General features: G+C 39.9%; 2 protein-coding genes and 1 long non-coding RNA gene across 5 annotated transcripts in view; 2 read left to right on the forward strand and 1 right to left on the reverse strand.

The window, feature by feature from the left end:
* The window catches only part of LOC106149203, a 38,630-nt gene extending 25,088 nt beyond the window's left edge, over positions 1-13,542 (forward strand). The window contains exons 2-3 of the long non-coding RNA XR_001235214.1: positions 5,614-5,721; positions 12,847-13,542. This is a non-coding gene — a long non-coding RNA (uncharacterized LOC106149203). The remainder of the gene's footprint in view (positions 1-5,613; positions 5,722-12,846) is intronic.
* Gtf2h5 (general transcription factor IIH, polypeptide 5) lies at positions 6,708-14,568 on the reverse strand. 3 transcript variants are annotated; one of them, XM_013517395.1, is made up of 3 exons: positions 14,491-14,568; positions 13,549-13,621; positions 6,708-7,134 (listed from the first exon to the last, which is right to left on the reverse strand). In XM_013517395.1, the coding sequence occupies exons 2-3, from the start codon at positions 13,581-13,583 to the stop codon at positions 6,954-6,956; spliced, it is 216 nt and encodes a 71-aa protein (XP_013372849.1). In that variant the 5' UTR covers positions 13,584-13,621; positions 14,491-14,568; the 3' UTR covers positions 6,708-6,953. The 3 variants fall into 3 exon arrangements, with proteins under 3 accessions (XP_013372849.1, XP_005390586.1, XP_005390587.1); XM_005390529.2 differs by having other exon boundaries at positions 14,457-14,553; XM_005390530.2 differs by lacking the exon at positions 14,491-14,568 and adding an exon at positions 14,267-14,439.
* A 49-nt stretch (positions 14,569-14,617) lies between these two features.
* Positions 14,618-26,969, forward strand: part of Serac1 (serine active site containing 1) — a 57,508-nt gene continuing 45,156 nt past the window's right edge. Inside the window, exons 1-2 of the mRNA XM_005390526.1 lie at positions 14,618-14,765; positions 26,728-26,819. Of these exons, the coding sequence (XP_005390583.1) occupies positions 26,729-26,819 (91 nt within the window). The 5' untranslated portion in view covers positions 14,618-14,765; position 26,728. The remainder of the gene's footprint in view (positions 14,766-26,727; positions 26,820-26,969) is intronic.

Raw genomic sequence — 26,969 nt, forward strand, 5'->3', positions numbered from 1 at the left:
GGCTTCCTGTGCACCCGGGGCCCTCCATCAGGGCGCCTACGGGGCAGGGGGCCGGCCCAAAAACCGGCACTCCCCGCCCCATGGCTCCCCGTGTGCCGGGGGGGACCCTCGTTCCAGGCGCCTACGGGGCAGGGGGCCGGCCCGAAGGCCGGTGCTCCCCGCCACGTGGCTCCCCGTGCGCCGGGGGCCCTCCTTCCGGGCGCCTACAGAGCAGGGGGCCAGGGAATACATGTTAATTTCAAAATTAAAAAAACCTCAAATTTTACTCTTAAAAAAATCTTTTATTAAAACACAACTTGGTCCTCTCTACTGTTGTCTAAATCTTCCATTAAAGCTCACTTCAGGATAAAAGGAAAGCACCCACTAAAGCAGGAAAAGGAAGACAAGGCAAATTTCCAGGCAACACAGTCAGATGGAGCTATGGACATCGTAAGAGAAGGAATGGGGTCCCAATGCATACTGTGGGCTGTTTGTTATTGTCTAAGACTGCCACTCCTTTGTAAACTCCTGTCTTTGTCAGATGCCATCTCTCAGCTGAGAAAACATGATCCAACTTGGGATCCAAATCTCAACTCAAAATTTACTTATGTTTCATATATATATGTTATACACATAACCTGAAGATAAGTTCAGACAATATTTTTAGTGCACCTGAGACTTGTCACATGAGGTCAAGTGTAGAATTTTCTGCTTGAGGAGTGGGCTGGGGATGTGGCTCAGTGGTAGAGCATTTGCCTAGAATAAATGAAGACCCCTATACTGGAAAAAAAAAAGCATTTCCCATTTGCAACATCATGTCAGCTCTCAAAAAAGTTTCAGATTTTGGAGCATTATAGATTTTGGGTTTTCAGATCAAGGATGATCAACCTGTCTTTATATTATGTATTCATCACGTTGTTATTTTTTTTCCTATGCTGGAATCTGAGCTCTGTGGTAGCAAGATTTTCTTTTCTTATTACCAGCCCCTAGTATAGTATTTGTCTGTTACTGTCTACTAAATAATGAAATGAAGGCATTCTGATCAATATACTGTGACTTGGGGCCAGGGATATAGCTCAGCAGCATAAGCGCCTGCCTGGCAAGGGCAAGGTCCTGAGCTCGATTCCCTGTACCCAATCAATCAATCAATACATACATACATACATAAATATAGTGACTCTAGCATGCTTAGACATTGCTGGTAGCATTTTCAGCTGATACCATCATTTTGGAAAGCAATTTTACAAACTTTTTTTTGGTAGGTGAAGATGCCTTTTAGCATTGGCTTGTGGTTTTAAAGTCCTTGCTTTGACTTCAGCTTTAGGAAGGGCAAGAGCTTCTTTCTTCCTTTGGCACCATCTTGATGGAAAGATCCCATGTCAGGTCTCAAATCTTCTACCCTTGTCCCACGATGGCTCTCTACTGGCAGTTCTCCAACTAAAATGTGCGTAAAACCCATCTGGAAAGAACTCACTAAAATGCAGAGCTTAAGTTTGGAAAGGGCTCCCAGCTTGAGTCCAATGCTTCTGGTCTGGCACCTCCCTTGGAACATGACTTTAGGGACTTCCACACCCCTATGGCAGTGGTAAAAAGAACTGGGGCTCCCCAAAGACATTTGGATATTCCAAGAAAAGGTTACTTCATGGAAGTCACTGCTTCTTCCAGTGGATTATGGACTCACGTGGAGATGGCCTACAACACTAGCCTGGAAGCTACCAAGTTTTGGCATTCCAGGGAATCTGAAGCCTCTACTGGGTTGATTCTGAAGTACCTGGCTTTAGGAGCGTAAGGTATAGAGGAGGATGGGAGGTGCATTCTGTTCATCACCTTGAAGCCCACTTCTTGGGGAACTCAGGAGTGCTGAGGATTCCTGGACACTGTAATAGAATACCCAATCTCCCAGCCCCTGAGGCAGAGTGCTTTTAAAATAACCTCAACTGAGTAATTTCTTGTGCGTTTATTTGGAAGCCCATTGACAGGGCTTTGTTACCTGGCAAAGTGTGGCTCTCAAGATCAACTGATGGAATTAACATTTTTTTAAAAAAATAATGTTGGGCTGGTTTTTATTTTTGTTGTTGTTCTTCCCAAATAGAAGTTATTATTTTGGGATATTATTTTGGTTTTTTTGTTTGTTTGTTTGTTTGTTTGGGGTTTTTTGTCTTTTTTGGAGACAAGGTCTCACTATGCAGTTGAGGCTGGCCTCAAATTCACAATAACGTTCCTGCCTCAGCCTCCCAAGTGCTGGGATTACAGGAGTATGCCACCATGCCCAGCTTATTTTGGGATATTATTATTATTATTTTGGGACAGAAAATAAGGAATCACCAAACAGAATAAACTAGTTTTCATTTTTCTTGTGGCCTTTGGTGCCATCCCAGCACAATTAAACTTGAATAAATGGGAGCTGAAGGCAGATGTCAATAGCTTTAAAAGCTCCCCATTTTCTAATATACTTAAGAAACTCTAAGAAAAATTTTCCTCTGAAATAGAAATCGCACTCCACGTTTTTAAGAATCATTTAAAAATTAAGTGAAAAAAAGCAAGCGTCAGAGTGGTGTGATCTCACTGTGATGGAGTACAACTGTTTTTAATATTCCTAGGAAAAGGTTGGAAAACTGTTACTAAAATTGAAACTGTAGAATTCCTGAGTGATGGAATTAGGGATGAGTTGTACTTCCTTTTTTGCTTCTCTTTTCCAATCCACCTAGCAATGAATGTGTATTGGTCATTGAAGAAAGAAAGATACTGCCAGCCAGGCATAGGAATACATACCTGTAACCCCAGCTCTCTGGGAGGCTGCAAGTTTGCACTGCCCAGTACTAATGCTCAGTTACTGTTCACCACAGCTGATTTCTCAATATACATTTTTGTATCAACTGTATGCACATTCAGGATCCTCCAAATTTTAAGATAGTAACAGTAAGGCTGGATGTGGTGGCACACGCCTGTAATCCCAGCACTTGGTAGGCTGAGGCAGGAAGATTGCTCCAAGTTTGAGGCCAGCTTGGGTTCAAGGCTAGGCAGAACAGCATAGTGAAACCCTGTCTTGAAATGACCAAAAAAACCCACTAAATTTCACAAGGAAATTGGGGTTCAGGAATTAAGAGGGTTTTTTTGTTTTTTGGTTTTTTTTTTTGGTACTGGGAATCAAACTCATGACCTCTGGCTTGCCAGACAAGTGCCTATGCCACTGAGCTATATCCCCGGCCCAAGAGTTTGTTTCATCTGATACAGGTACTATAATTTAACAAACAAGCTGAGGTGAGGTGGCACATGCTTATAATCCCAGCACCCTGCAAAGCTGAGGCAGGAGGACCATTCAGTTTGGGCCCAACCTGGACAACTTAGCGAGATTCTGTTTCAAAATTTAAAAATGGACTTGGGAGGCTGAGGCAGGAGGATCATTGCAAGTTCAAAACCAGCTTGTGCAACAAAATGAGCTTAAGGCCAGCCTCAACTGCATAGCAAGACTGTCCCAAAAAGACAAAAAAAAAAAAAAAAAAAAAAAATTAAAACAGGAACATAGCTAGTGCAGAAGTCCTATATTCATTCCCCAGTAATCCCTTACACACACACATCCAAAACCCTTATCAAAAAGTTGGTATAACTCTATCACAAAATATGATATTTTGGCTGAGGATAAGGGGCAGGACTAGGGCTTGAACCTAGAGTCTTTGCATTGAGTTATATCCCCAGTTGCTTTTTTTTCTTTTTTGAGACAAGGTCTTGCCAAGTCACTAAATTGCCCTGGGTGGGCTTTAAATTGTGATCCTCCTGCTTTAGCCTCACATAGTGCTGTGATTACAGGGGTACACCACACCAGGTCAAATATTTTATGCAGTTAAGACAATTTAGGTTATACTATCATTCCATAATATTTAAGACTTTGTTAAAACTAAGAAGATAGTAGTAAAGTTCTCCAGTGCCAAGTGACCAGTATCTTTTTTTTTTTTTTTGACCAGTATCTCTTCTTCTGAACATCTAAAGTGGGCCAAATGTAACCATGTATTGTCAGTGTTTACAAGGGAAAGGATTTAATACAGGACACATAATTTATAGGATTATTTTGCAATATTCATCCAAAGAGACAAATACAAAAGAGTACAGATTTGTTCACACGTTAGAGATCCAAAACATCCAGCTAAGGATCTGGATCCCATGGCAATGTGCTGCACGAGTCCAGGTGAAGACCTAGAGCCCATGGCAGTGTCCTACATGAGTCCAACTGGAGGCCTAGAGCCCACGACAATGTTTCATGGAAGCCTGTTTCACAGATCTGTGCTGGGAAGGCCCAAACAGTGGTGGAAGCTAGAAAGTCTGAGCCAGTGGGCTGAAGGATCTGCACTGCAGCCAGGAAACTACTCTCAAAATAAGGACCAGAGCTCCCCCAAGAGAACCACAGCCATCCTCAGCAACAGTGAGGACCCGAGATCCTCTGATGATAACAGCAGAGCTCATAACAGGAAAACCAGCATATCAGGCTTCTCCAGGAGAATCAACACACACCATCGTCCCCTCTAGTTCTCTTTTTCTGTTGTTGGCAAAAACCCTCAGGTGGGCCTTCCACACCCAACACCATGCTGATTAGTCAGCTAGATGTTACAAGTTGACCATCAGTTAAACCACCACACTATGCCAATCAGATTTCAAGTATCAGAGCTAAATGGCTAAAGGTGTTCTTTCTATGGCCACAAGGTCTGATCATTCTTAATAGTGTCTGAAGGATATGTAACATGTTGCCTGCACACAACTCTTAAAACATAATAGCTAATACAGATTTCCTTCACTCAACACTCCTTACAGTCCCTGCTTAATAGTTTTCTCCCTATCTTATCAACACTTAGATTCTAAGAAAAGTTTTCCCTCAGTTCATGTTCAATATAAAAGGAAGCAGGTGAAAAATGCTGGAGGCATACTAAAAATTGACCTAGCCATGACTAAAATGAAAGATTCAGTAAGACGTCAGTATACCTGTGGAAATTTCCAGATTTAGTAATGCATGTTTAAGTGAATTAAAATACACATAAATGCTTTTTTTTTTTTTTGGTACCGGGAATCAAACTCAGGACCTTGCACTTGCCAGGCAGGCACTTGTACCACTAAGCCATATCCCCGGCCCTTTTTTTTGGGTTGGGTTTTTTTTTTTTTTTGGTGCACATAAATGTTTTGATTATGCATACCAAAAGGAAGCAGGTAAACTAGGTTTGATGTGATTTCCACATACCAAAGTTCTTTTTTTATTGTTGGAAATTTTCCATCAACATCCTATCACAAAGACCCTATTTTCAGGAAGGGAAGCAGAGTTCCTCTGTTTACTGTCTTTTCTTCTAATCAATCATACAACTGTGTGGAATATATTTTTAACCTAATACACTGCTTCCCACAAGGCTGACTGCTTCTATCTGTTCATACTTTTCTTCAGTTTAATAAGGATTCTCATAGAGAACAAGGTAAATGTAGTTTTTAAAACACTGAAGCCAGGCATGGAAAAGGAAAAGGCTCACTGTTTCCTGTCTGACACACCATGAACTGTTTTTCCTCTGCCATGCTCCTCTGCCTTAAAACCAGCCAATTGTGAACTGAAACCTCTACAAACTGTAAGCCAAAATAAACCTTTCTTCCTTTGACTTGTAGGTGCTGGGCATTTTGTTTTGTTCCAACAAGGAGAAAGTAACTAAGACAATCAGACTGCCAAATGACATGAGAAAAGATCACTGGCTTAGCTAGATTTAGAGCATATGGGTAAGAATGTAACATTTCTTTCTCTTTTTTTTGCCTCTAACAGCAATCTTCCTGGTTCACCCTCCTGGGATTGCAGGCACCCAACAACACATCCAGCTATATTTACTTCTATTAATGTAGATTCTGACTGCATTTCCTGTATGTTTTAACTACTATAATATGTATATTCTACAAACATATATTCAGAGCTTCTTATGATAGAGGAATTTATGAAATGCAACATCCAAGTTTTACAATCTTACTCCCAAGATAATCACTATGATTGTGGGCATTTTTTTCTGCAACTGGCTACACATATACATGTTTGCCACCATCTCATTTTGCCCTGATTTCTTAATAAATAAAAGAATACCTGCCTTCATAGGAAAAATGCAACCAATAAAATTTGAAAAAGGAAGAACTTTAGATGCAAAGCATCATCTACCATCCCCATTTAGTTGCTTCTAACTCTCTGCAATGAAATGAAAATGGTAGTTTATGTTCATATCTTCTTCACCAATAGAAGCTGGTTGGGGCACACATATTATTTGTGAGACATAAATATTGCTGAAGTTTTCACCCTGGCCTATTTAAACAATCAGTACAATTTCTATTTGAATTAAAATGATATTCATATCTCAAAACTCCACAATCATTAATAGGTGCAAGTAACATAAGCATATAGGTTACTCTGATAATTTAAAGGCAAATTTTATTATATTTTTTAAATTTCTGGCTTTGTGAGACATGTTCTCACTATGTAGTTCAGGCCGGCCTTGGACTCACTATGTAGTCCAAGCTGGGTTCGAACTCAAAGCAATCTTCCTGCTTCTGTCTCTCAAGTGCTGGGATTATAGGAATATGCCACTATACCTGGCTCTCATAAGATTTTTAATGTATTAAAAAGGTAATAAAGGGCTGGAGATGCACCTCAGTGGTAGGGTGCTTGCCTAGAATGCACAAGACCCTTGTTACAATTTCCAGTAACACACACACACACACAAAAGGTAAGAGAAACATTTATATTTTCATAAAAGATAATAAAAGCCAAATTACCAAATTACGGCTAAATGTAAGCATTTTTTTTTAAACAACAAAATCAGTTCAGGGGTTTTATCTGAACAAATGATCTCACAGTCTTTCCCACAACATGCTTCTAAGGAATCCTCGAAATAGTCAAATTAAGATACTGAATAGGGATAGCTTTTCACGTTTGATTCTTGTAATTCCCAAGTGTCCAATATCTAATATTTTCACTTCTGGGTAAGAGAAAAAGCATTTTGGTCCATTAATTCACCTACTCGCTCCTGCAGGACATTAACCAACTCTGCTATTACGAAGACGTGAGTGTCATCGATATCTTGAATGATGAATTTTTTCCCTAGGGCATTGGATTCATCCAAGTACAGCAGAAACTGTTTCATAGCAGGATCACTGTAGAATTAAACACACAATTACAAGACATCTTGTGGTTAAACCACACCACAAAGACTTAGGCAATTATGTTTGAGTATGTACAATTTTTTGGATAGTTTTTAAAGTTCCAAACTATTACTCAATTCATCATTTCCTTTCTGCTTCAAGTGGTAATGATTTATAGATGATTTCATTTTAGGACTGGGAATGCAAATTTCAGAGAAAGAGACCAACGGTAAGATTTCTAAAGAAATGTGTTTCTACCAAGTAGAAAAAAAAAATAGTCAAAGCCGTGTGATTAATAGGGCCTAGAGGACCAGGGATATAGCTCAGCAGCACAACTGCCTGCCTGGTAAGCACAAGGTCTTGAGTTCAATTCCCAGTGCCAGGAAAAAAAAAAAATAGGGTCTAGAATCACACCACCCTTAAATGATTTAAAAATAAATGTGCTTATCTATCCACGACCATTATATTTAAGAAACCAATAGTTATTCATTATTTTGTCTCTGACAAATCAACTTACAAGTAAAATAATGCTTTGATAAGACAGAGTATATAGGAAGCATTAGATCAAGATTCAACTCCAGCTTCATGACTCACTTATGTGACCTTCAATATGTACTTAACCTTCCTCTGTTCCTAGTGAGTATACATAAAAATTGTCATGAAAATTAAAGGAGCTAAATACCAAGGACAGTGTTTGGCTTGCATGATGTATTCTTTCCCTTTTAAAATTCAGAGCCCCATTAGCCTGAACTATCATTTGGCATCTTTAACACCTTCATTGCTGGCCAGGTGCTTGGTGGCTTAAAACACTAGAGGTATATACATGACTGTCCCATTGGATTTTTATTAATTTTATTAATAAAAATACCCATAAAAGTGATTAAATTTGTACCACCAATGCTTCAAGCTGACAGGAATGTGTTGAAAGAAATTCTAATAAAACCTTTCCAGAATATTAAATTCAAAGAAGAGACCCAAATTCAATTCTCGTACCTGTGATTTTTAGTTGTGCAATGAATAGTTTAGTCATAAAAGAAAGAGGAACAGAATTTTTTGGTGGGCATTATAAATTTACAAGAATGTGACTTTTTATTTATTTGTTTTGAACGAAGGCTATTCAGAAAGAGGGGGGTGATCAATCGTATCATAGGCTAATAGGAAGATAAGGACCAAAAATGACCACTGGATTCAGAAAGTTACTGAGCTTGATCAGAACAATTTGGGTGAACTGAGAGAGAAAGCTTGCCTAAACTGAGTCTCAGAATTGGACAGCAGTTAGAGACAGTGAACAGAAAAAGGTTTTCTGAGAAATTTTGCTACAAGCAGAAAAGAGTAGAGATGCAAAGAGATGTGGGGATCAGAAAAAGTGGGAGGATCAATAGGTTGCAAGTCTGGTACAGTTAAAGAAATAAGAGTACTAGAGGGAACTGACTTGGAAAGAGGAGGCAGTGGTCAGAGTCAGAAGTCTGAAAATGAGATTTGAGATTCTGAGATGAAAGTTTTGGAAAGGGAACGTCTAGGTATGAGTATGTAAGTGGCTGGACATAGTATAGGACAAGCTCACTGGCACACAGGGACTGGGGAGGATGGGGTACTGAAAGACTGTCCACACAGACACCAAAATCACTAGGATTAGAGAGGAGAGCTACTAAACTGTAACAGGTAGCCTTCAAAGAAAAATGTTCAGCAAAGATTTGGGTATTTGTAGATGATGATAAAGAGGAGGGTTGGGGAGTGGTATAGTCTGACAATCTAAGATTCATAATTGGGAGTTTCTGTGGAAGAGGAAGAATTTCTCAAAGTGGCAATTAGCAACAAAACGTGAGTGGGGGAAGAAAAGGGGAATATTCAGAAAAGGGGCTGAAGGTACAGGGGTTCTGCTATTGTTATCTTACTGTGTTCTGAAGGCAGTGTGGGAAGGATTTTATGGGAGGACGTAGGAGATAAAATGTTGAAAGTCGATGAATAGAGACATAAGATAATGAGAGTCCAAAGGATGAGGGATGGCTTTAGAGTCTGTGGCTTTTTGGGGAACTGACAAACGGGAAAAGTAGGCATAAAAGTGCATAATGACAATGAGGGTCTCAAAGCAGAAAGAGCTGGTGATGGATGGAATCTTTTACAGAGACAGATTTAAACAGAAACAAAAAAATATTAAATTTCACATTTTCAGCAATTCCCTAATTTTGGCAATTACACAGAATAAAAATAAATTTTTGTAAAGCAATAAACTATACATTAAGAAATCTCAATGAGGTAAATGATTAATTACTTGTAAAGAGCATAAAGAGGAATTCTAGAAGGAAACCTGGACTTATGAAACCAATTTAATAAGGCACTTTCAGATTCTATTACAGAAAGGATAATGAGGGGGGACTGTTAGGAGGAAACCAGTTTCATTATACTGATTCTCTAAAAATTTTTCCCTGACTATATGGAGATGGGGTTAGGGTAAGGAATAAAAGCAATTTTTAGGAGTAAACAAGTGTGACGGCTGGAGGACAGGGAGACAGAACCCATCAGCTTAGTGCTCTATAACCAAACTGCTTCCTCCATTCCACTTCACTCTCCAGGTCCTTGGCTATCTCATGCCCCACGAGATCCTCAATAGTCTATGAAAATCACACTTTCTTGGAAAGACACACTTTACACAATAGGATGAATAGTTGTCTTTTAAAATAAAACTTCAGTTCCAAATGTAACACAGTAGTAAAGACAAACAGGTCATTATAAAATTGATGTTTAAATGTGATAAGCTGTTATTGTCTGAGATTAAGTGCATTCACAGATGATACCAATTTACTCTGAATAACAAGTTGCTATGAAGACGTAGTAAAGGCAGCAATGGTTAAATGTTTTTGAAGTCTAACATCTATAGAAATTTTCTAAATGGAGTACATTTATAACATTTCAACGAAGTAAAACCTAAACCACTCACCTCTGTGCTGAATCACCATATCAGTGCTTTCAAATACTTTGCAATTTTTGTGTTATTCCTTTTATTTTAGTCATCTCTTGTAACACCTTCATTTCAAATTACTTAATACTTTTCTTTAAACTGCCTTTAAGTCAACTACTTAAGTTCAGATAGATTTTGGTACTGGGACTTGAACACAGGACCTTGCCCTTGTCAGGCAGGTGCTGTGCCGCTGAGCTGTATCCCCGCCCCTTAACTTCATATAGTTTTTAGCCTGGTCTACTGGGGCCTAGTGCAGGAGCCTGATTCAAAAAATGGTCTCCTGTAATTTTTATTTAACATTCTTATCCATTCTTAATTCTCACTGTGGGGGATAGAAAAGCTCTCATGAAACATTAATAACCTAGTATTCAATTCTATTAAAATTCACTCAGTAAAGGATTTATAAAAGTGGGGTGTGTTGTGTATCTGATCTGGCAAAGTTTTGAATGCATGGAAAATATCAATAAACATAGCCCTCCTAAGCAGCAAAGGACAAGACTTAAAATACTATGAAAGAGAACAGTAACTGGTTGTGCGGGTGCCCACCTATAATCCCAGCACTCTGGGAGGCTGAGCCAGGAGGATTACAAATATAAGCCTAGCCTAAGCAATTTAGAGATTTAACAACACCTTGTTTCAAAATAAAAAATTTTCAAAAGGGCTGGGGACAGAGCTCAGTGTTAAGGCCCTGAGTTCAATCCTCAGTAGGGGTGGGAGGGAGGAGTTAAAGGGAGGGGAAGGGAAAGGGAGATACAACAGTTGACTAGTTTTGCCTTAGTTCTTATTTGCTTCTTACATACAAAATAGTTCTAGAAGGATCAGGTTAGACTAATACATATTTTCCATATTCTCTGCTACTGTGCTGTAAACGGGTTTGAATCTGTACCTGTGTAACAAATCTTTCTGAAGTGCTTGCCAAGCCAACTCTGATAACTGCACACCAGAGGTCTGCTTTAGCACCGGGAATTGGAGTCAGACACATGTTGGGCATATGCTGTTTGCTTCAGTAACTGCTGTGCTTGGCTAGATTTCGGAAAATGCTGGGTGTGAGTCTGGCAATTGATGGTGAATCCCTAAGAGAAGTTTTCACTAACTTTGTTCTGACATAAAATTATAAATTTATAAAGTTATGAATTAGCCTTTTTTTTAATATTAAAGATTGAACCAGGGGCCTCATGTGCAAAGCACTGTTTCTACCACTGGGCCCCTAGCCCCTCAGCCTCAGATTCTGGTATCTGATAAACTTTGAGATGAAAGAATCTTATTACATCCAAGTGCCTTGATTTTTCAGTTTACTGATGCTACACCTAAATGGCCACGGTAATAATCTGGTTTATTTACTTTTTTAGTATATGCGCTGCTGAAGCAAGCACATTTGCTTCTTTATTGTAGGCTCTGTGAAGTAAAAATTATAAAAAGCTATCATTCTGGAATAAGCTCCTGTAAGACCAGGCTAAAAATAAAAATGGAATTACTCATGCTAAAGTTCCAAGTCACTAAACTGAAACTAAGTTTACCTGACCTGTAGAGAAATGAGGATTAGGAAGATTATAGCCAAATTTCCCAAATACACCAGTTTCAATTGGCATGATAATGAAGTGGCCTGTCTTAATCCCTACATATAAATAACTTTGTGTTAACCAGTTGCTTTCTTTTTTAATGGCACTGTCTCCTTGTTCCCTTTATATATGAAAGTTCTTGACTAAGACAAAAAATTTATATGCTGAAGTTGCTAAGATTCACAGTAAGAATCTTCTATAATGAAATTATGAAGAAAAACCATTTTGTTACTTTTGCTGTTGTATCTGAAATTGCCAAAGTTATGGCCACAGAGCATGATAAATGGTTAGTTACAATGGACAAGGCATTAGTGTTTAGGTACTATTTGCAGTTTGGGGCATCTATGAGGATTAAGGGGGCAAGTACTGTACTCTAAACTGGCAGCCTTCTCACTACTCCACTAAAACAGCACTAAATAAATATCAATGGCCTCTAGTCTGCCTTCATCTCATTCCTACATCTCATCAGCACAACCAACTCACCTCTCTGAAACATATCCTGCCTTAAGATTCCCTCTTAGCTTACTAGCTATTTTCTTCTTCATTGCCTTTGTTGAGATTTCCTTTGCCCAAAGTCTAAATCTGCACTATCTGCAAGTTAGCCTACTAGTCATGTGTCATTGCAGAGCACTTGAAATGTGGTTAGTCTCGATGCAATGTGCTGTAAAAGTAAACTGCATTACATTTTTTTTGAAGACTAGTATATGTACGTTGGGTATCTTGAGCTAAATAACTGCATCTGTTTCATTTTACTTTTTAATGTGGCCAGCAGAAAATTTAAGGTTACATATATGGCTTGACTTCTATTTCTATTGGACCACACTGCTCTAAATGTTGGAGGTACCTTAGGGCTTGGCCTTCCTCCTTCTCCAGCCTTGCCATCACAGTAAACAGTACTGTCAGCCATGAAATGGATCATATTAGGGGCATAGGAAGGCAGGCAGTAGTATTTTCAGACAATGAGTGTGTCCACAGCACAGGATTCTAGATGAGAGAATTACTGATGTGGTTAACAATCAAGTGAAGACTAAGCAACATTGATTCAACAGTTTAAGTTTCAAACTAGGTGAAGACTAAACCTTATATATTACATCGCTTTGAGAAACTCAACTCTGTCCATTATAGTTTCTAGTTCTTCCTTTGAAAGCTATGGAAAGGAATTCAACAAACCTGCTCTAACTGGTCTGTCTCTGTTTCTCTTGGTAGGTACTGTACTGGGGATTGAACCTAGGACCACTAAGAAGCATGTTCAGCCTCCCCAACTCCCACTTTATACAATTCTGAGACAAGGTCTAAGTTGCCCAGGCAACCTCAAACTTGCAATCCTCCTCTCTGTGTTCTATCTTTCTCTAAAGACCAGTTTGTAGTGACGAAGATTCCTGCAAATTCCTGAACTCTTGCAGGTGCTAAAATTCCAGTCATCCTCTGATGGCTTGAGAATACAGCCCTGTTTCTCTGATGAGGAGTAATCTAACAAATATGCTACCAATGATCAAAAATCACTGGACACAGCCATGTGTGACAATATATGTGTAATCTAAGCTGTCTGGGAGGCTGAGGGAGAAGGATGCCCAGTTTGAGTACAGCTTAGACAACTCAGCAAAACCCTGTCTCAAAAAAGGTTGGTGATAAAGCCCATTGCTCTGACAGGTTGAATTCCCAGTACCGGAGAAAAAAAAAATGTTGGAAGTAATGACAACTACATCAATTCAAGAAACAGTGAAATCTGGCACCTCAAAGAAACAGCGACAAAATCTGTCCCACTAATTAAATAAGAAAATCAAAGCTTAAAAAGTTGAAAGACTTGACTTCATCCAGATCTTAGAACAAAATAGATAGGAAAGGTACATATGTAAATCAAGATTCAGTATGTACATTTAAAACCCAGAAAATATCAAAACTACTAACCATTCTATAAGCACTCCTTTCAAAACGTTGACCATCTTTTCCCAGTCAGAAGGTGCAGATGTCTTCAACAATACTAACAAGAGGATAAAAGTGACACAAAGTTCAAAAACATCAACTTCAATATACTTTTGGGATTTACCTCTGAAATGAGGCAAAATGGTGAATTAAATATCTATGAAAAGGACAGTTAATAAGAAAACACAGCATTTTCATATTTTAACAAAACTATAATGGCCTACTTGGAATATTAACAATGTATAAATACTACCTGTAAATAAACGCAATGAGTGCATCCCAATGAAAGCATAACTATGTATTATTAGTGTGCTCAAACCAAGTGCAAAAGTGGTCCGTTTTTCTAAAGGACTTCTTTCCCAGCCAGAGTGATAACAGGCAAAATCTTGGGAGTCAGAAATTGCAGTGCTCCAACCATCTCATTTTACAGATTAGGAGACGCAGTGAAGATATTTAGCTACAGTTCTTAAAAAAAAAAAAAAAAAATAGTGGGGCTGGGGATTTAGCTCAGCGGCAAAGCGCCTGCCTGGCAAGCGCAAGGTCGTGAGTTCGGTTCCCGGTACCGGAGAAAAAAACCAAAAAAAAAAGTGCAAAACAGATTCTAGATCTCATGTTTCTTAGCTAAATAAATCGCATTCCTCAAAAATATGCGCTGGAAGGACAAGGCCCAGCGTACCCCAAATTAACCCTTCTACCTTCACACCTGGGAGCGGAACAAGAAGCTCCCACGGGAAATTCACACTCTACCAGCGCAGGACAGCCTTCCAGCCCCGCCACGAGAGGCCCGGAGAGGTTGCGGGACACAGCCCCGTAACTCTGCAGCCGAAAAACAGGTTCTCAGCCTTTCCCTCTCTTACTCGGCTTTATTCCGGATCCCCCCTTTCCCCACGCACCCCACTTTCTCCCGTCACTCAGATCACCACACACCTCCACCCACACACGCAGGGCGCCTCCACGTCGCCGACGAAGTGCGCGTGCGCTTCACGCCGCCACGTCATGGACGCGTCGGCCAGGGGCGGGGCGCGGGCGGGGAGTGGGCGGGGCCGAGGGGCGGGCAGGGAGCTGGGCCGGGGCGGGGTCACGTGCACTGAGCGGCCGGCAGGAGTGCGGTTCCCGCTGCGGGCAGCAGAGAGGTGTGGGCGTTCCTGCTGGTGGGGTCCCCCGGGAGCAGTTGGGGGCAGGCCGAGTCGGTGCCCGGGCAGGTAGGAAGGAGAGAGCGCGGGGGCTGGCAAGGGAGTCGGAGCTCCTGAACGCGGCGGGGGAGTGGCGTGGGCGGTGACCTGGCCGCAGCGCTCCTGTGAGGCTGCGCGGTCCCCAGGGATCGGCAGACCGGCCGCGGGCTTGAGGACCTCTCCCCGGTCCCCCGGAACCTGGCTTTCCTTTCCGGTTCGCTGCGCTTGGCCCAGGCTAGAGCGCCTGCCGGGGGACGGATCGACCCGGCGGGGTGGTCACGGAGAGAGGAGGCGGAGACGGCCTCGTCCGCCACACCTGCGCCTGCTAGACCACAGCTTCTCGCTCGGTCCTGGCCCTGGCATTTGAGTAGATTGAGCGCTGAGGGGGTTTCTAAACCCAGAGATCACTTTACAGTGAGACTCTAGAAGATTCTAAGTTAATTTCTTTTCCCAAATTTTGCTCTCCAGTCAAATCGAGAACTCTGTTTTTACCACTTCAGGTGTTGCTTTCTGTTCCTTAGGTTGAACTGTACTTCCACAATTGTGCTCGTGTGACCCTCGCCTCCTTTTTTTTTTTTTTTTCTTTTTCTTTTTTTTCCTCTTCTGTCATACTAAGAATTGAACACTGGGCCAGGTTGGCCTAAATTTGCATTCCTCCTGCCTCAGCCTCCTAGATTGCTAGGATTACAAGTATGGGCCACCACACCTGCCTGTGTGAGCTCTTAGGAACCTAGCTTGTCCCTTTTCCTTTCCCTGGAATCTTGCTCCACTTGGTTTCCATATCCTTTCCCTCCTTTATTTATTTTTTATTTATTTATTTGTCTTTTTGAGACAGGATCTCGCTATGCAGTTCAGGCCGGTCTTGAACTCACTTTGTAGCCCCGGCTGGTCTCGAACTCGCAATGATCCTCCTGCCTCAGCCTCTGAGTGCTACGATTATAGGTGTTCACCACCACGCCGGGCTTCCCACTTTTAAAAGTTTGCCCCAAGTTCATTTATTCCCAGATACCTTTTCTTTCCTTTTTTCCTTCTTGCCTACATTGTCTTCCCTGAGAATCACTGTCATCTCGTGAGTTCCTTCACCTTGAACTGCCACTCCTGAGTGCCAGGTGCTGGGCTGATGCCTGCATATTAATGACCAGTGAGTAATCTTAGCTCCACCTCTCAAACTCATTTCATTTTCAGTTCTCATCCTCACTTCAAAACCTGCTTTTCTCCCCCCCATGTTTCTCAAGATCATCCAGATTTAAAGCCTCCACCCATTTATTCAGCAAACATTCTGTACACTTGATATGTGCCAGACGCTATTCTAGAGATTTGGGATGCAATGATGAACTAATTTTAGTGGGGGCGCAAGAGGCACTAAAACCAATTAACAAGAAAATACAAGATGTTGATGTAGTCATGAAAAGGATTATTTTGGTGAGAAGGTATCAGAAATGTCCTTCAGGCCAGTCATGGTGGTGAACGCCTATAATGCTAGCACTGTGGAGGGTGAGGCAGAAGGATTACTATGGGTTCAAGGCCAACCTGGGCTACAAAGTGAGTTCAAGGCCACCCTGAACTGTATAGTGAAGCCCTGTCTCAAAAAGATTTAAAAAAAAAAAATTGCCTTCAGTTCAGGAAGATTTCTGAATAAAAAGCTTCCATATACCAGCAGTAATTAACCAGAAATTTTAATAATAGATGCTGTTCATAATGGTGTTCAACACTAAAGATATCTAGAAGTGGGTCAGACTACAGCTGTGTAGTTCTATAGGGAGAAAGTTATGATGCTGGATTGAAATGCATAAAAGACTCAGTAAATGAAGAGATGTGTAATATTCATGGATGGAAAGACTCAATATCAGAAAAACGACATTTCTGCAATGTTGTAAATTTAGTGCAGTACCAATTAACATCACTATATGGTTTTTCCTATAACTTGACATATTAAACCAAAAATTTGTATGGAAGCTAGAGGGCAGCTGGGTGCAGTGGCACACGTTTATAATCCCAGTTACTCAGGATGCTGAGGCAGGACGCTTGTAAATTTGAGGCCAGCCTGGGAAACATAATAGGACTCTGGTGTTTTGGTTTTTTTGAGACAGGGTCTGGCTGTATAGTCCAAATTGGTCTTGAACTCACCTGGATCTCACAGCAGTCCTGCTTTAGCCTCTTGAGTGCTTCGATTACACGCATGTGCCACTATTCCTGGTGCTTGTTTTGTTTGTTTGTTTTGTTTTTTAAGGAAAGCCAAAGAACCAAGAATAGCTAAACCAGGATTTTGTTGTTTTCTTGACAGAGGATTTTGCTACATACTTCAGGGCTCACCTTGAACTCACTATATAGCCCAGACTAGCCTCAAACTCTGCAGCAGTCTTCCTGCTTTAGGTTCCCAAGTGCTAGGATTACAGGGGTGCACTGCCACACCTGGCAGCTAAATCAGTTTTGAAGAAGAAAAATACGATCCCTCCCTACCAAGTCTGAAAGCTTAATATAAAGGTGTAGTAGACAGTGTGGGTAGGCATGGCACCTACCTGTAAGCACAGCATTTGTGAGGCTGAGGCAGGAGTGTCATGAACTTGAGGCCAGCATGAGCTACACAGGGAAATCCTGTCTCAAAAAAAATATATATGGTATTTTTTTGGAGGGGGGCGGGAATCAAACTCATGACCTCAGGCTTGCAAGGCAAGCTCTTATGCTGCTGAGCTATATCCCCGGCCCCTTATTATGGTATTGATTCAGGGATAGAAAAATAGATTCATGGAACAGAGTAGAGTGTTTAGAAACATAGCCATGTACATATAGAAGCTTACTGTACCACTAAATAGTATCCAAAGCAAGGAGCAAAAATAGACTATTCAATAAATGATGCTGAGATGCACTGCATCCATTTGGAATAAAGACAGTTAGATTCCTATTGCATGTCAGTTACAACAATTTCCAAATGAATTACAGACTTTAATGTGAAAGATACATCTGCAAGATTTTTAGAAAAAAAATAAGTGACTTTATTATCTGTAGGAAAGATTTCTCTTTTGCTTACTTTGTTGTAGTAAAACATCCATAAGATTTGCCATTTAATCCCTTTACATATGTCATTCAGTGACATTCACACTATTATGCAACCCTCACTACCGTCCATCTCTAAAACTTTCTCATCTACCTAAGAAGGGTTTCTTAAGTTACAAAGAATAAGGATGCTGTTGGATTACTCCAAGTGAGAATAGTTGATGACTTGTTCTAGAGCGATAGCAGTGAAGATGGAGAAAACAAGGGCAATACCAAAGTGTTTTGCTGGAGTTCCAAGGTAGATCATTTACTGTTTATAATTATCTACCATTTGGTTGGTGGTGGTGGAGAAGATACATGTATTTCTTTTTGGGAGGGGATCCAGGAATGGAACTCAGGACCTTGCACTTGCCAGGCAGGCCAGGCAGGCACAAGCCACTGAGCTATATCCCCAGCCCTGGTGGAGAAGATAATTGGAAGAAAGATTATAGGAGAGAAAACGAGTTACATTTTGGACATTTAAGTTTAAAAGGTCTATCCTATTGTCTGTCCAGGTGGAAATGTTCTGTTTAAAAGGTAGAAGTTGAATAGATGAGTAGAATGGTTGTTACAGGTACTTTGGGACCACTGGGATATAGGCATTTACTACTCAGGTGAATCAGGGTTAGATTTTGCAGTATTACACAGGAAACATAAAATAGCAGTGGTTAAACAAGCATGTATTTACATAGATAAGCAGTAACATGGTATAACCGCAGCTCCATTATCAGGGACTTTGATTCTTCTCTCTTGCTGCTCTGCCATCCTTAGTATGATGATGATTCATGGTTAATATGACTCCTTTAATTCTACTATTACATACTCATTCTAGAAGGGGGAACAGGGAAGGATGAAGGTACATATGCTTCAAAGCTACTTCTGAGAGTTGTGCATGATATTTGCTTATATTCTACTAATCAGATCTTAGTCAATGACCACGCTTAACTAGAAGGAAAAAGGATAATGTAGTCTTTATCCAGGTTATACAGTCTTTATCCTGTATGCCCAGGTATAATTTAGGTTTTATTAGTAAGAATGGAAGGATGATCTGATCTGGGTGTAGTGGTGGACACTTTCAATCCTAGCTGCTGGGGAGGGTGAGGCTGGAGAATTGTGATATCCAGGCTAGCATGGGAAATTCAGCAAGACCCTCTTTCAAAATGAAAAATAAAAAGGGCGGGAGACATAGTTTAGTGGTGAATACCCCTGAGTTCAGTCCGCAGTACCACAAAAGAGGAAAAAAATGGAAGAGTAAAATGGTGATTAATTGAGTCTTTTTTTCAGTCAAGAGAATGAAACTACCTTATGAATGCTCTAGTAACCTTCCTATTACTACATTTAATGGAATTTTGAATATTTGTTTCGTTTTATAGTCATTTTCCTTTTTCCTTTGTCCTTTGTTTCCTCAGAGTTGTTCTATTCTCTACACAGATTTAATATAATCACAATCCTAATCCCCACAGCTCTTATTTATTTATTTATTTATTTTTATTTACAGAAACATTGTCTAGCTAGTAGTCCAAGCTGGCTTTGAACTTGCTATGTAGCCCAGGCTGGCATTGAACTTGCTATGTAGCCCGTTGAACTGCCTTAACCTCCTGAGCAGTAGCATCTCAGGTATGAAATGGGTGCTACCACACCCAGCTCTGAAAGCTCTTTTAAATATATATTGACAGGCTAACTCTAAAATTATGTGGAAATATCAAATATGTAGAATATTCTAGTCCATTTTAAAAGGGAAGAAAAAAACAAAAAAAACCTCGAAGAACAAAGCTGGAGATCTTACAGTACTATGTCGCTTCAACACTTAAAACTACAGTAATCAAGATAAATGTGGTACATATATATATATAAGTTATACAAATAGATCATTGTAAATATATAAGGATAGATTTTAGAACAAGTTGCAGAGTCACAAAATTTTACTGGAACTATTTGATATCCATATAGAAAAAAAATTTAATCTCAACTCCTTATTCTGGGACTGAGGATATAGCTCAGTGGCATAAGCGCCTGCTTGGCAAGCGCAACGTCCTGAGTTTGATTCCCGGTACCAAAAACAAAAAAAAAAAAAAAAAAAAACCAAACCTCTTTATTCAACACATAAAAGTTAATTTGAGGTGGATCACAGATTTAAATATAAAAGCTAAAACAGTGTCTTCAAGACAAAATCACAGGACAGTATGGCATAATGAAGGCAATAATTTCTCAGAACACAAGTCAATAACCATAAAAAAGAGTTTTTGTGTCAAAATTAAAACTCCTGTTCGTTGAAAGATGCCTTTTAAAAAGTGAATAGGCAGGGTGTAGTGGCACATGCCTGTAATCCCAGCACTTGGAGAGGCTGAGGCAGGACGACTGCCGGTGAGTTCAAGGCCAGACTCAACTACATAGCAAGACCCTCTCTCAAAAAAAATAGACAAGTCACAGGCTTGGAGAAGATAGCTGCAGTGTATATCTTATAAAGGATTTGTTTCCAGAATTTATAAAGTACTGATAAATCATTTAAAAAATTAAAATATAGTCAAAAGACCAAACAGGCATCTCACAATATGTAAATGTCTAGCATATATGAAAAAATGCTCTAGTTTTCAGGGAATTTCAAATTAAAGCCACAAAGAGGTACTAATAATGTACCCACTGAAAAGGCTAACATCAAACAGACCGACAGCATCAAACAAGCTGACAGCATGAAACACTGGCAAGGATGTAGAGTAATCAGAACCCTCATACTCTTGTTTTACTGGTTGCAGTATAAAATAATACAGTCATATTGAAAAACAGTCGTTAAATATTAAGTTAAATGTTCCTATTCCCAGCTGCTTGGGTGGTGAGGTGGAAGGATCCCTTGAGCCTAGAAGTTCAAAACCAGTCTGGGCAACATTGTGAGATCCCTGTCTGTGGAAACGGGGAGGGAGAAGGGATTACAGCTCAGTGGTAGAGTGCTTGTCTGGCATTCATGAGGTCCTGGGTTTAATTCCAACAGCACAATACATACGCACATACATACATACATACATACATAGCTGGTACAACAACATGAGTGATTCACAAATGCATTTTTCTAAGTGAAGGGAGCCAGACTAAGGCTGTATGTGTCTGGTCGAGTTTACATGGCATTCTTTTTTTTTTTTTTTTCTTTTTGAGATAAGGTCTCACTATGCAGTGCAGGCTGGACTTGAGCTCACTTTGTAGCCCAGGCTGGTCTGGAACGCAACGATCCTCCTGCCTCAGCCTCCTGAGTGCTGGGATTACAGGCATGTGCCACCACCCCTGTCTTACATAGCATTCTTGCAAAGACAAAGCTGTCAGGAGAGAAATCAGATCATTCACAGAACTAGGTGTGGGAGAGGTCTGTGACTACAAAGGAACATAGAAATCTTTTGGTTCATAAAACTTTCATGGCTGATTTGATTGTGTTTGCCCAGACCCTTGATTGAACATGTTGAGCTGTACTCCCAGTCGTTTTATTTTTGTTTTTAATTTTGGGACAAGTGCTTAAATTACAAAGTTTCTCAGGCTGGGCTGGAGCTTGTGATCAATCTCCTGACAGCCTTCCAGGATTATTAGATAGATGACAGGACCATGATTTTCTACAGACCATAATTTTAAGAAATACTGTTTTAGACAATGGAGAATTATCAAAAGATTTTCTGTCTCTCTCCCTCCTTCCTTCCTGCCTTCCTTCCTTCCCTCCCTTGTCTTTCTTTGCCGTACTGAGCCTTGAGGCTAGCTCTAGGATTGAGCTAGATCCCCAGCCCTTTCAAAGTTTTTGAGACAGGGTCTTACTAAATTGCCCAGGCTGGGCTTGAATTTTTAATCCTCTTGCCTCAAACTCCTAGAATGCTGGGATTATAGGCATGCACACCATGCTTGGCTATTAAAAGAGTTAAAGCCAAGGAATAACATGTTCAGTTTTCTCCATAAATATGAAAATTCCAGGTAAAAATGTAACAAAAGAACTCTAAATTGCAAGAAGGAAGAGGAAAGTGAGTACTGAGGGAGAAAGTTGAGGCAAGTTAAGGATTATCAGGACGTGATAGAGGCTATGTGCATGTAAAGTTAGTTTAGCCTAACAGTTTATTTAGTCTTGAATTTCAATAAATAACAATTTAGTCTTGAAGGATTAAACTGTCAAGGAAACAGAGACTAGAAAATTTCTTCTCATGAGGAGAAAGAAAGAGCTCAAAACTTAGTTGAAAGAGTGGAAGTTTGCACTCTAAATCTATACCTCTTGTGGTCGTAGGGTTTTTAATCTATGAAAGATACTCAGCCCTAATTGTACAAATAGTGATTCCAACACAAGGACTGTAAAATAAATACGTGTAAAGCCTAAAGGAAAGCTTAGAAACCACAGATACTGTATCAGTTAGCTTTTTGCAACCTTATACACCATTCCAAGACCCAGTGGCTAAGACAGCTATTTAGTATTGCTTAGAGTTCCACAGGTTAAATAAAGGGTTTATAGGGTCAGCTGGAGTTGGTTAGTCTGGCGTGATTTCCCATGCCTGGCAGTTAGTGCTGGCTCTCACTTGGTATTTATATTAATGAGAATACTCAACATGTGTCTTGTTATCCAGCAGACTAATTTGGACTTCTTTATATGGGGGGAGGTGGCTATATTCAGGAGCAGCAAGACAGAAGCCTGCATATGCCAGTGCTTTTCAGGTCTTAGCTTGTGTCTTGTTTCTGCTGTCCTGTGGCTAAAGTCAGTCATAAGGCCGTAGGCGGTCTGGGGGGCACCACCAAAGAATGTACGTACAGGAAGGAGAATAATTTATTTAGCTATTAAAAAACAAAAAATGACTGCACTTGAACACAAGAAACAAAAGGATTGGGCAAGAGTGAACTAAATACAGCTAAGCAGAGGATTGATGAATTGGAAAATAGATTTGGGGAAACTTTAATGCATGTCAGATAGGAAAAGGTAGAAAATACGGAACAACTTGAAATTTGAAGGATAGAATAAAAAGTCTAGTATACATATAATAGTAATATTAGAAGGAAAAAAAGAATGGGGGTCAGAATTTAATCATTAAAGAACACTGCAGAAATGAAGAAAGATATGAGTTCTGAGATTGAAGGCACATACTACATCCTGAGCAGGATATATAAAAATGAACCCATACAGAGACATAGAATAGAGAATTGTAAAAACATATTTATTTTTGGCTTTTTGAGACAGAGCCTCACTGTGTAGTTCAGGCTGCTTTTGAACTCACTGTAGTCCAGGTTGGCCTCAAACTCATGGCAATCCTCCTGCCTCAGCCTCCCAAATGCTGGGTGTGTGCTACTATATCCAGCCTCTTCTGCATTTAATAGATGAGAAAAGTAAGTCACAGAGAAGGAAATTAACCCATGATTTGTTTCAAAATGTAACTTTTAAACAAGGTATAGTAGGATGACTGATACAGGGACAACTGCTTTGAAAAATTGAGTTTGCTACTTATAATTCCCAAGGGATAGTGGACACTCTGTGCAGGGGCCGGTGGGGCACTGCAGAGTCAGTCAAGGGGCATAAGGGCCACACGTGTGCTTGTGGATTTTATAGGAATGAAAGAATGAGACAGAGTAGGTAAGGACTGGGTAGTTGGAATAATTTTAGCAGGCTCTGAGCTAGGAGTGGTCCCTAGTTGTTTGGTGCCTTCCTCGGGGTGGCTTAGGCTCAGAGGAATACTGACTTGCTATGTAGGAGTTTGATAAAAGAGGTAAAGGGGTTATGGACTCCAGTTTGGTTACTTTGGATATGAAAGGTGTGCTGGTAGGCAAGGTCTTTGCTACCCTTAATAGTTAGGCCGGCAGGGCAGTTACCCCTGGGTACACAAGACTCTGTGAAGTCAAAGCATTAAAAAATAGAAATCGTGAAGCTAGATGTGGTGGCACAGCTACCCAGGAGGCTAAGACAGGAAGACTTCAAGTTCTAGATTGGCCTAGGCAAGGTAGCCAGACCGTCTCAAAATAAAAAAAAAAAAGACCATAGCTCAGTGGCAGGACACTAGCCTAGCATGCTTGACTGAGACCTTGGCTTCAATCCCTAGGAGCAAAAAAAGAGAATAAAAGAAAAAAACAAAACCAACAAAAAACAAAAAGCCAAGTTACTGGTGAACTGGTTTTGAAATTGGGCAGCAAGTTCTACAGAATACATTCTTAACCGTTTTGCTATTGTTTTGCCTACAAAGAAATAATAATTTGACTTAACCATAGATTTCTCTTGAGCAAAAGAAGAAATACCATTCTGTGCAGATGGAAACATAATGCTATTTTAAACTCTAAATCCAGAACTTAAAAGATAGCTATTTTTTTTTAGCATGTCTGAAATAAGTCTGAGTGTTAAAGCATAGACCCTATTGGAAAAGCTTCTATCAATAGATAGACAGAACGTTTATCAGGAATGATTTGAACCCAGAAGGAAAGTGTGAATACAACAACAAATAGTAAGGGGAGACATTGGCAAAATGGTAAATATTTAGATTTATTTATTTCCCCCTCCCCAGTACTGGGGATTGAACCCAGGGCTTTTGCCCTTAGCTTCATTATCACCCCCCGCCCCTTTTTTTAAACAGGATCTTGCTAAGTTACAAAGTTGCCCATGCAAGGTTCAAATTTTCAATCCTGCCTCAGCTTTCCAGAATGATGGGGTTATGGGCATGTGCCCCACCCCTGTCTGGCAGTATTAATATTTAAAAGCTAACTGGAGGCCACCCACAGACCCATTCATAAGCTCAATGAGGGCAGGAGCTCTGCCTTCACATTCGTGTTTCATGTTCCTGTCCCTAATAGGTAGTAGGTACTCAGTAAATGTTTACTGAATGACTGAGAAAGAGTAACTGGAATGTGAGAATAAAACTAAAAGACAGTGTCAGTAGTAGCTAGAAAGGGCAAGAAATAATCATAAAGGACATTTGTATAATGTTTTCATAGTAGGTTTCAAGGTCAAAAGAAGCAGTACCTGTTTGCTCTACATCTTTTAGTGTAGTATTCATAGAGTAAAATACAAGTTGATATTCAAGTCTTACTTGTTTTTTTTTTTTCATTTTTTAGAGACAGGGTCTCACTATGTAGTGTAGGCTGTCCATGAACTTGCAGCAATTCTCCTGCCTCACCCTCCTGAGTGCTGGGATTATAGCCCACTATACCTACCCAAGTGTTGTTTGGTTTCTGTGAGCACACATCAGTATAGTTTTTATATCATTTTTACCATCATGTAAGTCTCACAGAGAAGTGGCAACCACCGATTAGACAAGTGGAAACATAAGCTACAATGACCTTTCAAACAGGGACTTTTCCAAGTTTACCTATTGCCAGGTTTGGTTTGCTTGGTCACCAGTTGATATAATGGAATGACAGTTAAACAGTTTACAGTCTTCTTGTTTTGTATTACCTCTAACAGGTGTTTCTTCTTTGTGTACACCAACTAACTCTCCCTAATTCTTGTAGAGCTGCTAGAAGTTTTTAATATGTTGACCCAAAGAATCATTTTTCATGAGTTTCTCAAGGCATCTTCCTTTCTTACCCTTTTAGCAAAATGAAAAAGAAAAAAAAAAGTCTCCAAAGACAATCTAATACGGGTCTAGATTACTAAGTTGTTCTAGAAATTTTCATCATACTTTGATCATTCTTTGCTTAGTTAAATAAGTCAGCAATTTTCAAAGATTTTAAAGAATATTGGTGGTGATTGCCTGTAATCCCAGTACTCGGGCGGCTGAGATAGGAAGATCACCACGAGTTTGAGGTCAGCCTGGGCTAAATAGTGAACTCAAGGCAAGCCTGAACTATACAGCAAGACTCTGTCTAGGAAGGAAGGAAGGAAGGAAGAAAGGGAGGGAGGGAGGGAGGGAGGAAGGAAGGAAGGAAGGAAGGAGAGAAAAGGGGAGGGGAGGAAAGGAGAGGAGGAGAAGAGAGGAAGAAAGTTGGTATATGATCTTTAAGAAGCTGGAGAAAAGCTAAATAATTCTGTGGGTTCTCTAAATATGTCTTCTGTACAGAGCTACTTTTCATTTCTGTAGGGCCTCTAGTTATCAAGATAAATGCATTTTATGTGTGTGTGTGGTGTGATAAAAATACAGTAAGGGTCTAAATTTTTTAAATATTTACTGTAAATATTTACTGTAAATATTACAGTATTTATTATATTAAATATTTACAGTATTTATTATATCACAGTATTTATTATATTAAATATTTACAGTAAATATTACAGTAAAACATGCATGGCCATTAATTCCCCTCAAAATACCATCCCTTGCTTTGAACCTACTTATGCTATTGTTGTTGCCGCTTTGGGAAGCAGTTCTGTAAGTCCTTTTTTGCAGTGTCTTTAGTTGCACTGTTGAGGACGTCTCGACCAGGAATTGATTCAGAATGTTTGCCTTTCTGGTCATTTTGACTTTGAGAAAGACCCACAACGTGCAGTGTCAGAGCCTTTGGATAAGGTAATGAGGACACACCACAGTGTTTTTCCGAGTCTGTCTTGCTGTTGGATGGCACTCAGCAGCACCATTCATGCAATTTTTTATCACATGTCACAAAGACACTTGAGAAAGAAAACTTCCAGAACTGCTTCAGAAAGTGTCAAGAATGATCAAAGAGTAGTTCGAGGGGCATTAACGTGATCTTTCAGTGTAATAAATTTTTAAACATTTAAATAGCCGTGTATGTTGATCACACTTTGTATGTATTCTTAAAAGACATTTTAAAAATTCTGATTAATCCTTATTTTTCTGGTTTCCTATTACTACTCAAAATTGGACACGTTTTGAAGAATAAAGTACTAGCAAAATTTATTCTAGTAAGTCTGTTTTTAAGGGAAAACACTTTTTAATAGAAAAGATTTTTTCCTTGTCTTGAAAATTTGAACTCTATAGGAAGTCTACTGTGCTGGTAGTGTGTTCTTACAATTTTAAAAGTGTTGGTAATTAGATGCTAAGTTAAATTTGTTGTAATTGTTCTTCTTATATAGAATGTCCCTGGCTGCTTATTGTGTCATCTGTTGCAGAAGACTAGGAACCTCTGCGCCTTCAGCAAAAAGGCGTACATACTGGAGAGATATCCGTGAGTACAGTTTAAACAACATTTTTTTTTATATAAACAGTGATGACATCATAACTAGTTTTCCAGGGTAGGCTGTAAAAACTTTTAAACTCATGAAAAGTCTCAGATTTATGTCTTTCTGTACTAATGGATTCACCCTGAATTTGTAAT

This window comes from Chinchilla lanigera, unplaced genomic scaffold (assembly GCF_000276665.1).
Source record: "Chinchilla lanigera isolate Chin_1 unplaced genomic scaffold, ChiLan1.0 scaffold00038, whole genome shotgun sequence".
Classification (NCBI taxonomy): Eukaryota; Metazoa; Chordata; class Mammalia; order Rodentia; family Chinchillidae; genus Chinchilla; species Chinchilla lanigera.